Source organism: Mauremys reevesii, linkage group 8 (assembly GCF_016161935.1).
Source record: "Mauremys reevesii isolate NIE-2019 linkage group 8, ASM1616193v1, whole genome shotgun sequence".
Taxonomy (NCBI): domain Eukaryota; kingdom Metazoa; phylum Chordata; order Testudines; family Geoemydidae; genus Mauremys; species Mauremys reevesii.
Window position 1 is genome coordinate 50,390,931 of NC_052630.1, and position 16,378 is coordinate 50,407,308.

At 51.4% G+C, this 16,378-nt stretch overlaps 1 protein-coding gene across 9 annotated transcripts in view; it reads right to left on the bottom strand.

The window, feature by feature from the left end:
- The window catches only part of ASTN1 (astrotactin 1), a 218,813-nt gene that overhangs the window by 28,910 nt on the left and 173,525 nt on the right, over positions 1-16,378 (bottom strand). For all 9 annotated transcript variants that reach the window (XR_005583687.1, XM_039484739.1, XM_039484745.1 and 6 more), the window contains 2 exons: positions 15,837-15,941; positions 15,394-15,582 (listed from right to left, as the gene is read on the bottom strand). Coding sequence is in view for 8 of the 9 variants with exons in the window: in XM_039484739.1 (XP_039340673.1) it covers positions 15,394-15,582; positions 15,837-15,941 (294 nt within the window). In the remaining variant the exon portion in view is untranslated. The remainder of the gene's footprint in view (positions 1-15,393; positions 15,583-15,836; positions 15,942-16,378) is intronic.

Sequence of the window (16,378 nt, forward strand, 5' to 3'; positions counted from 1 at the left end):
TAAAAGCCCATACTCTTGGGGCTGGGGGGAGGGTCTGACATGGATGGGGGGGCTTGGTTTGCCTCAGAAGGAGACAAGTCTTGCGTTGCTCCACGGTGATGGTTTTAGAAGCTGCCCCGATTATCTGGCTGCTGTCCCAGCCCCCTAAGCTAAAACACTGCTTCCTCCTGATACGCTCAGTGCACTGGGGGTCCAAAGCAGAGGGACATGGGGAGATGTTAGGTGATTAATGGAATCTATTATGGACGGTGCCTCTTTGTACAGGCTGGAGGGGCATGGAGAAGGCAACATAAGCAGTGGCTAGAGTCTCCCAGTCTGGAGAAGGTGGCATCCTTCTCCCTTCTTTCACTTGGCCCAGGAAACTCTTCGGCCCCTCTCCAGCCTGTGTTTATCTCACTCTGCAGCAAAGGCCCATGCAAACCCCTATGGCCTAGAGGTGAAATCCTTTCCACAGGACACCACATTGCCGCTCAACAATCCCTAGGTGGAGCTGAGCCCTAACTGTGCCCCATAGGCTCTTCCTGGCACCCTTGTGCCTCTGATCCTGGAGCATCCGGGACAACAACCACAAACTAAACAACGACCACGAGGAGCAATCAGGAGATCTGCGGCCTAGGAGCTGCCCAGTGGGGAAACAGCCAGGAGGGTGGGTGGGAAATGGGAATAGTAATGAGGCTCTGACTTCACACACAAAGTGCTGAGGCTGCCATGCGCCATCCCCAGCTCCAACAGCGGCAGCAGCCTCTGCCACCGGCACGAACACTTGGTATTAAATTTATAACAGAAACCAATTAAAAGATAACAAGAGAACACAAGAGAACATATGCTCTGGATCGCAAGAATTTAAGTGTTTAAAAAAACCCACAACCTCCGGCTATCACAGGGGAAGTGTCAGTATTGTTTCGAAAGGCCCACAGACTATTTCAAAACGTGTCTCTCCAGCCATTAGCCACTAGCTGTCATCGGCCAGGTGAGTGGTACAAATGGGGAGGGTGGGATGCATGCAATGACCCAGGAATGCTCCATCTCTCGGTGGGTTGGGACAAGATCTCAAATGAATATTTTGCTGCATGTGAAGTATGTTTTCTCGCTCCCTGCAAACATCAGCAGGTGGCTTGCAGGCCTATGGATCTTTAGAATGATTCCACACCTTTCTTTTCCAGACTAGGCCAGAACTATTTTGCAGCAGGCTTCACAAGGAATACTGGCAGGTCTCTTACTACTTAGCAGTCACTGCAAATGTACCGCATATAGATCCAATCAGCTCTTTGCAAACAGCCTCTCAGTTCTCATGTATTTTGCAATGAACTCACTGGGCAAATAAAAAGGGACATGAGACAAACCAAAGCAGAGTTAGGTAAGTCTGCAGTAGTGTAAAAACTTTCAACCAGGTTATGCATAGCTCTGTGGGAAGGGTGTGAGGACTCCTAATCTACCTACCATCACCCTGCATTGGCAAGAAGTGCAATCTGGGTCCTTGCATGCCCGGCCCAAAAGAACCAGGGACTCTAGTGTAATTGCTCAAACATTTGCACACACACTCAGCAGGTTCTGCAGTAGGAGAGCTGGGTCTTTGGCCCCCTCTAGTGCTTGATCCACATAAGAGGTTAATAGATCAGCTATAACTTCTAGCTAGAAGACTTAAGCCCAGCTCTTCAAAAGTATCTAGGTGCCTAATTCCCATTGATTTCAATGCGAGCTGAGAAACAGCTGAGACATGTTTATCTTGGAATGCAAATCAGCAATGCAAAGTTCTAACTGCTGCAGGTTAACTGCGTGTTTTGCATTTTGCCACGAGTCCGCAGGATCCAGATGGAGAGAGAAACATTTCCCTGGCCAGTGTAACCCACTGGTGAGTGTTACTGGTCTCCATCTGTATCGATCCACAAAGGACACAAGTTGGTTACAGGCCCTGCTAGGGAGACTTGGTTCTGTAGCTCACGCTATAGCAGCTCACATATTTTGCTCTGAAAGTCTCCAGGTCGGTCCCTGGTGTGCTGGCCAAGACAACGGCTGTCACACAGCACTGCCAGGAGTGGCTATGCAGCCACGTGTTCAGGATTTAGTAAAGCTGGTGATATTCAAATCCCCGGGCATCTCTCCTGACCATTTGGTTTGCCAGAGCTGGATGGACTGACATGGCAGTGGCTCTCTCTGTGAAACTCCAGCGCACCCAGCAGGAGAAGGGGAATAGGTGGGTAGTTCTTGAACTTCCAGGGCTTCTCCTGGCATCTACTGAGGTGTCCCTTTTTTCTCCCACATGGACAGTATGGATTTTCCCTGATTTACTATAGCCTGGATTATTCTTTCATGTAACTGGCAGATAGGGTGACCAGTCCTTCCCCATTTCCTTCCAATCCCCCCCCATCTCCTCCCCCCCCTCACCCCCTGGCTCCTCCCCCAATCCCGCCTCTTTCCAAGCATGCCATGCCCAGTGGGGATTTTTGTTTTTTTTGCTCTGCCGATTTGACCTGGGTGATCTGGTCACCCTACTGGCAGAGGACGTGGGAGGTGCTTCCGATGAAAGAGGGACCCATTAAAAACGCACCTGGCTGGCATGAGAAAGGGAACTTTGATCTGCCGGCCTGTCTCACTGTCATTTGCTTTGAACAGAGAGGCTGACAGATCCTTCCCACTTCAAAGGAAAGCGCATTGATGTCACTTAGCCGGAATGCCCACTCCACAGTAAAATCAGGATGGAAAATGCTTTACAGGGTACTTAGATTCAGATAGCCCAGAGGAAACCCCCTCTAGCCTCAGGTTCAAAGTTACAGCAAACAGAGGTAAAAGACGGTTACTCACCGTTGTAACTGTTGTTCTTCGAGATGTGTTGCTCCTATCCATTCCAGTTAGGTGTGCGCGCCGTGCGTGCACGGCTCTTTGGAAGATTTTTACCCTAGCAACTCCGGCGGGTCGGCTGGGCGCCCCCTGGAGTGGCGCCACTATAGCGCTAGATATATACCCCAGCCGACCCGTCCGCTCCTCAGTTCCTTCTTGCTGGCTACTCCGACAGTGGGGAAGGAGGGCGGGTCTGCAATGGATAGGAGCAACACATTTCAAAGAACAACAGTTACAACGGTGAGTAACCGTCTTTGCTCCTATGCATTCCAGTTAGGTGATTCCCAAGCCTTACCTAGGCGGTGGGGTCGGAGTGAGACGTGGCAGAGTGCAAGACTGCTGAGCCGAAGGCTGCATCGTCTCTGGATTGTTGCACCAACGCGTAGTGGGAAGCGAAGGTGTGGACAGACGACCAGGTGGCCGCTCTACATATGTCCTGGATGGGGACATGGGCCAGGAAGGCGGCAGACGAGGCTTGCGCTCTTGTAGAGTGAGCGGTGAGGCGGCTGGCTGGCACACGAGCAAGCTCGTAACATGTCTGGATACAAGATGTTACCCAGGAGGAAATCCTCTGAGAGGAGACCGGCTTGCCTTTCATGCGATCAGCAACCGCTACGAATAGCTGGGGCGAACGCCGGAAGGGCTTCGTCCGCTCTATGTAAAATGCGAGGGCCCTGCGGACGTCCAGGGTGTAAAGCTGTTGTTCACGACTTGAAGAGTGCGGCTTTGGGAAAAAGACCGGGAGGAAAATGTCCTGGTTTAAGTGGAAGGCCGACACCACCTTAGGGAGGAAGGCCGGGTGTGGTCGAAGCTGCACCTTGTCTCCGTGGAAGATGGTATACGGTGGACCAACCGTTAGGGCACGAAGCTCGGAAACTCGTCTCGCTGAAGTTATAGCGACGAGGAAAGCCGTCTTCCATGACAGGTAGAGCAGGGAGCATGTGGCCAAGGGCTCGAAGGGGGCTCCCATAAGCTTGGCTAGAACTAGGTTGAAATCCCAGGACGAGGTAGGACGCCGTATCGGCGGGTACAAGCGGTCTAGACCCTTAAGGAAGCGGGAAACCATCTGGTTGGAAAAGATGGACCGTTCTCCTACGACCGGCCGAAAGGCAGACACGGCGGCCAGGTGTACCTTCAAGGAGGAGACCGCGAGTCCTTGTTCCTTAAGGGACCAGAGGTAGTCCAGGATCATAGGAATAGGGACCACGAAAGGATTAAGGCCTCTCTGATCGCACCAGAGTGCGAAACGCTTCCATTTCACGAGGTAGGTTGAGCGAGTGGAGGGCTTCCTGCTTTCCATCAGGACTTGCTGCACCGCCGCCGAACAGTCACGCTCCGCGTGGGTCAACCACGCAGGTACCAAGCTGTAAGATGGAGGGACTGTAGGTCCGGGTGGCGGAGCCTGCCGAAGTCCTGCATTATCAGGTCTGGCCATAATGGGAGGGGAATGGGATCCCGTACGGAGAGCTCGAGCAGCAGAGTGTACCAGTGCTGTCTCGGCCAGGCCGGAGCGACGAGTATGAGGCGGGCCCTGTCCCTCCGAAGCTTGAGCAGCACCCGATGTACGAGTGGGAACGGAGGGAAGGCATATAGTAGGTGATCCGTCCAGGAGCAGAGGAATGTGTCCGACAGGGAGCCTCGGGAGCGACCCTGGTAAGAACAGAACTGGTGGCACTTCCTGTTCTCTTTGGAGGCAAACAGGTCTATCTGGGGAAACCCCCACCTTCGAAAAATTGTGTGCACCACATCTGGACGAAGGGACCACTTGTGGGAGAGGAACGACCTGCTGAGATGGTCAGCCAGCGTGTTCTGCACTCCTGGAAGAAAGGATGCTACCAGGTGAATCGAGTGGGTTATGCAGAAGTCCCACAGGAGCATCGCTTCCGTGCAAAGCAGGGAGGAGCGAGCCCCGCCCTGTCTGTTGATGTAAAACATCGCCGTCGTGTTGTCCATGAAAAGAGCTACACAGCGCCCTTGGAGATGGGCGTGGAAGGTCTGACACGCCAAGCGGATCGCCCGCAGTTCCCTGACATTGATGTGGAGGGAAAGCTCTTGGGGCGACCAGAGACCTTGGGTGTGAAGGTCACTGAGGTGTGCCCCCCACCCCAATGCCGAGGCATCCGTGGTCAGGGTGATCGACGGGGGAGGAGGGTGGAATGGGACTCCGGCACAGACGATCTCTGGGTCCAGCCACCAGTTGAGCGAATCGAGGGTCGGTTTCGTGACTGTGACTACCATGTCTATGGGGTCGCGGTGCGGACGGTACCGCGACGCAAGCCAAGTTTGAAACGTGCGAAGACGCAGCCTCACGTACATTGTCATGAACGTGCATGATGCCATGTGGCCCAGGAGTCGGAGGCAGGACCGTACCGTTGTTGTGGGAAAGGATTGTAGATCCCGGACGAGGGAAACCATAGTCTGGTGCCGAGGTCGAGGGAGGCAGGCCCTGGCTAAATTGGAGTCCAGGACCGCTCCGATGAACTCCACCCTCTGTGATGGAGCTAAAGTGGACTTCTCGGCGTTTATCATGAGTCCGAGGTGCTGAAACAGGGCTAGGATCTCGGCCAGTTGACATGCTACCAGATGGCGGGATGGACCGCGGACCAGCCAGTCGTCGACATACGGGTACACATGTATGCGACAACGGCGGAGGGCTGCGACAACCACTGCCATGCACTTGGTGAAGACCCTCGGTGCGGTGGAGAGGCCGAAGGGTAGCACCGTAAACTGGTAGTGCAGGTTGTTGACGACGAAATGCAGGTAGTGTCGATGAGGAGGGTAAATTGCGATATGGAAATACGCGTCCTTCATATCAAGGGCGGCAAACCAGTCTCCCGGATCCAAGGAAGGAATAATGGTCCCCAGGGTTACCATGCGAAACTTGAGCTTGAGTAGGTATCTGTTGAGCTCTCGGAGGTCTAGTATAGGTCGTAGACCTCCCTTCGCCTTGGGGATTAGGAAATATCGGGAATAAAATCCCCGGCCTCGCATGTCGTTCGGCACCTCCTCTATGGCACCCAAACTCAACAGAGTCTTGACCTCCTGTAAGAGGAACTGCTCGTGAGAGGGGTCCCTGAAGAGGGACGGGGAGGGTGCGAAACAAACTGAAGGCGGTAACCAAACTCCACCATACGAAGCACCCAGTTGTCTGTTGTTAGCTGGGACCACGCCGGGAGGAAGTGGGAAAGACGGTTGCAAAATAACGGGGAAGGATCCGGTGCATAGCCTGATGGGCCGTCCTCGGGCGTCCCATCAAAATGCTTGCTTAGGCCCTTGAGGGGCTTTGGAGGGCGCCTGGGACTGGTTACGCCGGTTGCCCGATGGTCTACGGCGGTTCATCCTGCCTCTGCGCCCATTATCAGGCCGTGACCTGGCCTGATTAAATTGCCGGTACGGTTGCTGCCGGAAGGACCTCCGCTGGGTAGCTGGTGTGTGCATACCCAGGGTGCGGATGGCGATTCGACCATCTTTGAGGGTCTGAATTCTCGAATCCGTTTTTTCGGAAAAGAGGCCCTTGGTGTCGAAAGGGAGGTCTTGCAGAGTATACTGGACCTCAGGCGGCAAGGTGGAGGCCTGCAGCCAGGAGATTCTCCTCATGGTCACCCCTGCGGCCACCGTTCTTGCTCCTGAGTCTGCCGAGTCTAGAGAGGCCTGGAGGGATGACCGGGAGGCTTTCTTGCCCTTTCAAGAAGGGCTGAGAATTCAGGCCTGGAGTCAGTCGGTAACAGCTCCGTAAACTTAGAGAGCGACACCAGGGTATCGTATGTGTAGCGCCCCAGGAGAGCCAGCTGATTGGCAATCCTTAGCTGGAGGCCACCAGCCGAATAGACCTTCCGGCCCAACAGATCCATCCTGCGCGCCTCCTTTGACTTTGGCGCTGGAGCTGGTTGTCCATGCCGCTCCCGGTCGTTAACAGACTGCACCTCCAAGGAGTCCGGAGGTGGGTGTGTGTAGAGATACTCGTACCCGCTGGGGGGAACCGAGTATTTCCTCTCCACCCCTCGAGCGGTAGGAGGGATGGAAGCAGGAGACTGCCACACCGTGTTGGCATTCTTTTGAATGGTCCGAATAAATGGCAAGGCCACCCGCAGCGGGGCCTCCGCTCCAATTATGCGGGTCACCGGGTCATCGTCCTCAGCCACCTCCTCGACCGGGAGGTTAATGGCCTGGGCCACCCGCCGAAGCAGATCCTGGTGCAGGCGTCAATCGGCGAGGGGCCCGATGCTGATGCTCCCGCCAGCCCCTCATCGGCGATGAGAAGAGACAGACTGGAGGGTTTCCGCTCCGATAGGGCGTCGCGCGCATTGCGCGGCCTCCGGGTCTGTAGGATGCTCTTCCACTACCGGTGGCGGCGGCTCCTCCACTAACGGTGAGGGAGGAGGTCTGCTGACCGTGGCTTCCGGTGCCCTGTGGTCGGAAGCCCTGGGCCGCTGAGTGTAGGGGAGCCCCTGAGCTTCGTGGTAGGCCCAGGGGGTCCAGAAGCCCCATTGCTGGGGGTCGTGGTCCTGCCCTGGGGGGGTCGGTGCGTCGGTCGGCCACACTGCCCGCTTGGGAGGAGACTGAAGGCTGGCAGGAAGGCCATGGGGGGGCAGAGGCACTGTGGGACTGTGCCGTCGATGCCGCCGGTCTGTCCCTGGATGGAGCCGGGGAACGGTGCCGGTCGTTGCGGTGCCAGGAGCGAGAACGGGACCATCGACCGCGCCGGTGCCGGGAGGTCGACCGCGATCTCGATTGGCGTCGTCGGGAGTGGCTGCGCGAAGAACGGTACCACGAGCGGTACCGGGAGTCAGACCTTCTACGGTACCGACGGTCGGGTGACCGGGACCGGGATCGTCTCCGGGAGTGCGACCAGTACCGCGATGTGGAGCGGTACTGGGACTGCGACCGGCGCCGAGACGGAGAATGGTACCGGGATTGTGACCGGTGCCGGGATCTGGATTGTCGAGAAGGCGACCGTCTCCGGGATCGGGACCGGGACCTGGAACGCCTTCTATCCCGTCTGTCAGGGGAAGGCGGCCTCATGATGGCCGGTTTGCCCACTGACTGCACAGCCCGCACCGGCGGTGCCGGGGGCTGGAGGCACGGTGCCTCTGTAAGCTCTATGAGCTCTCTCGCCATCGAGAAAGTCTCAGGCATCGACGGGAGAGGCAGCTCGACCACGGTTTGCACCGGGGAGCACGGAGGTACCGGACTCAACGGCCCTGTCGGTGCCGGAGTCGACGGTATCGCGCATGGCCTATGCGCTGTCTTAGCTGGTGCCAAGGGAGCTGGCGCTGGCGGCTGGACGAGCGGTCTCGAAGCAGGTGCCTTGACAGACTTCTGCTGTGGCTTGCGTTTCCCCGATGGCGAGAGGGAACGGTGCCAAGGCGTCGGTGCCGGCTGCTGCTTTTTGAGAGTCTCGGTACCGGACCAGTCGGGAACCGCTGGGGCGCTCCGTGCCGAAGACGACTGCGGAGCTATTGGTGTTGGCACCGCAGGGCTAAGTGCTGACTCCATTAAGAGCTGCTTTAATCTAATGTCCCGCTCTTTCTTTGTTCGCCCCTTGAATGATTTACAAATAGGGCACTTATCTGCGCGATGGGACTCTCCGAGGCAACGCAGGCAGGAGTCGTGAGGGTCTCCAATCGGCATGGGCCGCTGGCAAGCCGAACAGGGCTTAAACCCCGGTGCCTTGGGCATGAGCCCGCACCGGTTCGGGAAAAGAGGGGTTAAGCCCCCCTAATTCCCGTTAATCTACTTAACAAACTAACTAAACTAACTATTTTAACTAACTATATACACTATATACACTAAATACAATAAGAATCAGAGATAAGCTAGGGATGTGGAGGTCAAAGGAGCACTCCACTGTTCCAACGGCCGTCAAGGTTCAAAGTTACAGCAAACAGAGGTAAAAATCCTTCCAGCAAAAAGAAACATTTACTGGTTGAGAAAACAAACATAAGACTAACACGCCTTTCCTGGCTAGTTACTTACAAATTTGAAACATGAGAGACTGATTCAGAAAGATTTGGAGAGCCTGGATTGACGTCTGGTCCCTCTCAGTCCCGAGAATGAACAACCCCCAAAACAAAGAGCACAAAACAAAGACTTCCCTCCACCAAGATTTGAAAGTATCTTGTCCCCTCATTGGTCCTCTGGTCAGGTGTCAGCCAGGTTTACTGAGCTTCTTAACCCTTTACAGGTAAAAGAGACATTAACCCTTAACTATCTGTTTATGACAGATGCTGTGGCCAAACTGTGCGCTGGGTCACACCAGCACCAAGCCTGAGTAAGGCTCCTGAAGTCAATGGAGAGCAGAACATGGCCCTACGAGACATAAGGATTAAACCGATCCCTCCATCTTAAAATGGAGGAGATGCTCCTGCATCCTTCAGCTTCAGCCGGCGAGGACGTCACGGCAAGAGATGTTGCAGTGCTGTGACACTGAGCTGCCAGGGGTTGATATTACATGGCAGCGTCCCAGGGGCACTGAGGACGAGGTCAGCAGGAGGTCAGATCCACAGCTCCACTGATGTCAGTGGGGTCATGCCCATTTACACTAGCCCCTGGGGTTTAGCATGGAATCATGCATCATCGACAACTCAGGATTCAGGAGTTCCTATAGGACAACCACTTAGGGTGGTAGGGGGATCTTTAAATCACCAATAGCAGTTAGGTGAAGGATGTTCATTGTTCAGGGCTTTGTTTTTGCTGTAGCTGGAGATCATATGAAAGCAGTTCTAGTTACAGTAGAACACCTATTTTACAAACTAACCTGGGATTGAGGAGTTCATAAAACTAAAAAGATCATAATAGTGAGCATCTCAAAAGGACGGGAGGTCCAGTGCCTAATTTGCAGGACGGTGCACTGCATCGCTATCTTCATGTCCTTCACACCACTGCAAAATGGCTTCCAATGCACTGAAGGCACTGGAATGTGAAGAGATGGAGACTTGTTCTTCATCTTGTGTGATTTGTTTTTCCCTGGCCAAGAAAAAATGATTTGTATAATTGGTCGTTCGTTAAGATTGATGCTCGTGAAATCGAGGTTCTACTGTGTTGCTGTTATTACTTGTCCCTAGGGATTATGTACTTAATTTTCTCTCTCGGACCTCTACAGTACTGCTGATCTGGGCAGGAAGCAGCATGAGAGAAGGAAGAGGAAGTAGGAAGAGTTACTCAGGACTGAGTTGTTCAAAGTCAGCATTTGCTCTAGGCACAAAGCCGAGGGCTAAGTCTGATCAGGAACCTTTGGACTCCATCTACACAGACTGCACATTCACCCCAGAGGCCACTTCCCTGGAACTTCAGCCCACAGTGTGATGTGTGCAACTGCCAGTCATTACAAGGGGGGTCAGAGAAGAACCAGTGCCTACGTTAATAAGTCAGTTTGTCTCCATCTTCTACGCTCACCAGAATTTACTGTTTAAACATTTTGCCAAGAAATAGGACAGTGCTAACCTCACTCAGAAACCCCTGCAAACAAAACAAGCCTGTTAAACCAAAAAGAAGAAAGGGCATTTAGTTTCCCCATTGTGCTGGAAATGGACCACTTTGGGACAGCAATGCAGGAGCAGGGGGAAAGCAGCAGCCACAGAGAATGGTTTGTCTCTTGCAATTTTTCAATCAATATCTGGACATTCACCAAATAAAAGCTAAGAGGAGAAAGTGATAAGTGTTGGAACAGGAGAGAAGCTGAAAGGAGATACTGTACAGGAAGGAAGGAGAAGACTACGAGACCTGCAGAAAGGAAGAGACCACGGTGAAACAGCCCAGACTGGAGGGGAAAAAAGGAGGAAATAGAAAAAAGAAAAGTTGCTGTGCTCAGAGAGATCCTGCCACTGAACCACAGTGGACTTAATACTAAAGAGGGTGGTGTGACATTCCCCTCTGGTGTTATCTGGACTGGTGATCTGCTAGGCCTCTCCAATCCTTGACTCTGGGAGCCAGCCTTACCCTGCTCTCCTGTGAGAACCCCCACTCCTGGGCTGTTCACGCACAGCCTCTGGCATGTAAGCTGCTCCCAGCTACTTGCAAGCGAATGACACTAGCCAATATCTCTGGTCCCAGACGCAACCCTGGGAACCTCCATCTTGCAGTTATGGGCGCTGGACGCTGCAAGCTTATATAAGTTCATCAGTTTAACAAAGAAATTGATATGTACCAGGCTTGTTCTCCCAAGGGGAGTCTCTGACACACTGCAAACCAAATGCACTGCTTCAGGTAGAATAAACGGATTTATTAACTATAAAAGTAGATTTAAGTGATTATAAGTCAAAGCATAACAAGTCAGATTTGGTCAAATGAAATAAAAGCAAAATGCATTCTAAGCTGATCTTAACACTTCCAAGGTCCTTACAAATTTAGATGCTTCTCACCACAGGCTGGCTTTTCAGCCAGGCTCTCCCCTTTGATCAGCGTTTCAGTCGCTTGGTGGTCGTGTCTGTAGATGTAGGTGGAAGAGAGAGAGCCACCATGGCAAACATCTCTCCCTTTTATCATGTCCTTTCTTTCCTCTTGGCTTTGCGCTCCCCCTCACTTCAGAGTCAGGTGAGCATTACCTCATCGCAGTCCCAAATTGACCAAAGGAAGGAGGTGACTCCCTCGAGGGTCTAACAGATTCTTTCGTTGCTGCCTAAGCCAGTGTCCATTGTTCCTGTGAGGCTGGGCTGGGTTTGTCCAATCCATGTCCTGACGAGGTATGAATTGCCTCTCTGTTCTTGGAGAGTTTTTGCATGGGCTTGCTTTAAATCACGAGGATATTTTTTCAGGCTCATAACTAAATACCTGAAATTATAACCTTTAACCTTACTGTAACAATTACTATAACATCACTATAACAACCATGTTCAGTGCATCATGAGCCTTCCGAAGACACCCCACATGACAAACTTTGCATTGGATACCACACAATCACTTTATAAAGATGAACATGGGGGTGTAGGGTGTCCCCTGAGATACAGAATGTCACAGGTGGCTTTGGGAAAACCCCTGTTTCAACAGCCGTATGAATCCAAGTGATCCATGCAGAGTCAGAGAAAGGTGAATTTCCCAAATCAGACCCATGCATAGAAGCCGAGTTTCCATCATGCCAGGGCGGAGCAAGTCCCATTATTTATTTTAGAGCCAGGAGTTTGAATCTCCAAACTTAGAGATAAGAACACTCTATTAGATTGTCTAGCTCACCTCTTGCAAGTGCACTGTTGCTCCTTGCAGTACAAGTCAGGCAGATTCCTGCTGGCTGTAAATGGCACTCCCATAACCTGTAACATTCACCTGAATGGGCCATAAGAATGGCCATACTGGGTCAGACCAACGGTCCATCTAGCCTGGTATCCTGTCTTCTGACAGTGGACAGTGCCAGGTGCTTCAGAGGGAATGAACAGAACAGCAATCATCAAGTGATCCATCCCATGTTGTCCACTCCCAGCTTCTGGCAAAGAGAGGGTAGTGATACCATCGCTGCCCATACTGGCTAATAGCCATTGATGGACCTATCCTCCATGAACGTATCTAGTTCTTTTTTCAACCTTGTTATAGCTGTGGCCTTCAAAACATCTCCTGACAAAGAGTCCCACAGGTTGACTGTGCATTGTGTGAAGTAGTACTTCCTTTTGTTTGTTTTAAACCTGCTGCCTATTAATTTCATTGGATGACTCCTAGATCTTGCGTTAGGTGGAGGAGTAAATAACATTCCTATACACCTTCTCCACACCAGTCAACATTTCATAGACTTCTATCATACCCTCCCCCCCCCCCCCAGTCATCTCTTTTCCAAGCTGAAAAGTCTTTTTTCATCTCTACTCATAAGGAAGCTATGGCCTTCTCTGTACCTTTTCCAGTTCCGATATATCTTTTTTTTGAGATGGGGCACCCAGACCTGCACGCAGTATTCAAGATGTGGGCGTACCAGGGATTTATATAGAGGCAATATGATATTTTCTGTCTTGTTATTTATTCCTTTCCTAATGGTTCCTAACATTCCGTTCATTTTTTGACTGCCGCTGTACATTGAGCAGATGTTTTCAGAGAACTATCCACAATGACTTCAAGATCTCTCTCTTGGCTGGTAAGAGCTAATTTAGACACCATCATTTTGTACATATAATTGGAATTATGTTTTCCATTGTCCATTACTTTGCGTTTATCAACACTGAATTTTGTCTGCCATTTTGTAGCCCCGTCACCCAGCTTTGAGAGATCCCTTTGTAACTCTTCGTGGTCTTTGAACTTAACTATTTTGAGTAGTTTTGTATCATCTGTAAATTTTGCCACCTCACTATTTACCCCTTTTTCAAGATCATTTATGAACCTGTTGAACAGCACTGGTCCCAGTACAGACCCCTGAGAGACACCACTATTTACCTCTCTCCATTCTGAAAACTGGCCATTTATTCCTACCCTTTGTTTCCTGTCTTTTCATCAGTTATTGATCCATGAGAGACCTTCCCTCTTATCCCATGACTGCTGACTTTGCTTAAGAGCCTTTGGTGATGGACCTTGTCAAAGGCTTTCTGAAAGTCTAAGTTCACTATATCCACTGGATCCCCCTTGCCCATGTGTTTGTTGACCCCCTCCAAGAATTCTAACAGATTGGTGAGGTGTGAGTTCCCTTTATAAAAACCATATTGACTCTTCCCCAACATATCATATTCATCTGTGTGTCCGATAATTCTGTTCTTTACTACAGTTTCAACCAATTTGCCTGGTACTGAAATTAGGCTGATTGGCCTGTAATCCCTGGGATCACCTCTGGAGCCTTTTTTAAGAACTGGTTTCACATTAGCTATCCTCCAGTCATCTGGTACAAAGCTGATTTAAATGACAGGTTACATACCACAGTTTTTAGTACTGCAATTTCATATTTGAGCTCCTTCAGGACTCTTGTGAGAATACCATCTGGTTCTGGTGACTTACTACTGTTTAATTATCAATTTGTCCAAAACATCCTCTAATACCACCTCAATCTGGGACAGTTCCTCAGATTTGTCACCTTAAAGGAATGGCTCAGGTTTGGGAATCTCCCTCAGCAAAAACTTGATTTAGTTTCTCCGCAGTGGCCTTATCATCCTTGAATGCTCCTTTAGCACCTCAATCGTCCAGTGGCCCCAGCTGATTGTCTGGTAGGCTTCCTGCTTCTGATGTACTTGACATTTTTTTTTTGCTGTTAGTTTGAGAGTCTTTGGCTAGTTGCTTTTCAAATTCTTTTTTTGGCTAATTATACACTTGTTTCTAACTGCTTCTTTTACTTCATTGTTTAGCCACGGTGGCACATTTTTGGTTCTCTTACTAGGTTTTTTTCCTACTGCACCTTTGAAAACATCAAGGCAAATCAAAGAAATCACTTGTATTTTGACCTTAACCACCAGCAGCCACAGCAATCAGTAGAAAACATCAGCATGGACGTGTTTTCCGAAAAGTAAGATTTGATCCACAGAGTACCAAGTGATCAGTACTGTATGAGGAGTGACTGCTAAAAGTAAATGCCATGCAGAACTGGAATAAAGCTACCAGAGCTCTGGGGGTGTGTGGAGAATCTTGCACAATGTCACAGCTGGTTTTGCTCCCACCATATTACACTGTTCACTGTGTGAAACAGAATGTCTGATGGAGGCAGTTAATGAGAGCAAAAGAAAAATAGACACGTAGGTGCCCAACTCCCATTGACTTTCAGTGGTGGGTGGGTGGGTGAGTTTCCTTTGCACCACTGGAAATCTTGCCCCCACATGGCTTGCATACACATGTGCAGGGAGACCCTGTACTTACACACAGCACAGTGGTGTGTGCAGTTACCCTTTCCACCTCCGTGGTGTGTGCCTGGAATTTCCTGTTCGCACAGATTCACATTTTATTTCACAGGTTGAAAGCACCTGCCTTTCAAAATTTAACCTAGATTCTCTGTCTCCACATCAAGCTTCTCTGACCAAGATGACTAGCTTCACCCAGGAAGAACTAGTCTGCTACACATGCCTCCCTCAACTGTTTGAGTCCTGATGACTCCTACACAGAGACCAATTCACAATTGGGTATAGAAATAAAAGAAAGCTAAGGTTCTGGGGTGGGGGAGGGGGGACACTGGAGAGGAGGAAACTCCAGACTCAAGACCCAGGTAGAAGAGTGCCGATGTGGAAGAGACAAAGATTAAAGATGTATATGAGCTAAGAGTAGAATCAGGCAGGAAGGCTTGGTGGCATGAATGCATTAGCCTTCCATCTCTCTGGCGCTTGGCTTTTTAATCGCCCCTAATGACCTCATCCAATCCCTACTGAAGCCAGCAGGAGTCTTTCCACTGACTTCAGTGGCTGTGGGATCAGGGCTAAACAACAAACAAAATGAGTTGGCGTCTTAGCTTGAGCAGTTTGTCCATATCATAACACCAGCACATGACTGGCTGTAGGAGTCTATGTTGCGGGGATAGAGAGCAGCCAGTATAAAGATGGGGACACACTCCTTCGGTGCAGGCACACCTGGCCTGGAAAAGGGCTCCCTTACCTTGACTCCACACAGCTGGGATCTGCCGATATGCTCTCTGGAAGGATGTGTGTGTTCTTGATCACTGGCTAGGCCTCTTACCTTTGCTTATGTCTTCGTACTCCAGCCAGAGCTGCCGCTGAACCTGCTTATTGGGATACCAGATGGAGCAGGATTCCTCAAAGCCATAGACTGCCTCCTGGATGTAGTGGTTGCCAAACTGGTCTAGCAGGGCCACGAAATCACCTCGGGAGGTGGCTCCATCGAGAGAGTGGAGGGCGTTGCTGAAAGCTGCAGAGGAACAGACACAGCAAGCAATGAGAAGTAGAAGGCCTGGGTGAATATGAGAAGGGGTGGAGCCAGAGCTCCCAACAAACCCCACCCCAGCAGGGCCTTACTCCCTCTTACGGCCCTGCATGGCCGAGTACGGGCTGTGACAATCCAGCCTTTGATTTTCAAGGAGAATAGGATCAAAACCTCACTCAACCCAAAGGCTATTCTACCACCGTCCTCCCCATCCCGGCTTGCAGCCCGGCGGTACTTACACTGGGAGATGGTCAGCTGGTTGAGACGGACGTGGTACATGACGGAACGCACCTTCCAGTGCTGCAGCAATGGGTATCCAGAGACCTCGCTGAAATTCACCATCCCTGAGGGAGACGGAAGAGAGACCCCCTTAGCGCTGGTGAGGCATTCTACATGGGCAGTCTGCCCCACACCAGGAGTGTGGTTCAGGAAGGGGAGAGTGTGCGAGACCACCCCCAGCGCACACAGAGGGGAAATGGGGGTGCTGTGTCTTAGGGAGGGAGGCTGGGATGTCCAGAAGAGTTCCGCATGGGCCAAACTCTGCTTTCGCTGAAGTCAGTGGGGCTTTTACTACTGCCGTCAATGCGAGCAGAATTAGACCAACACTGAGGCCTTCTGAAAACCCCACTTAAATACTAAACCTCCTCATCCCAGGCTCTTAGCTCACACTTCAGCCGCCAATCTCAAAGTGCTTTCCAAAGGCAGGCCAATCCATTCTCCTCACTTTACAGGTGGGAAAGCTGAGCCAGAGGGAGGGGACAGGACTTGCCAAAGGCCACCT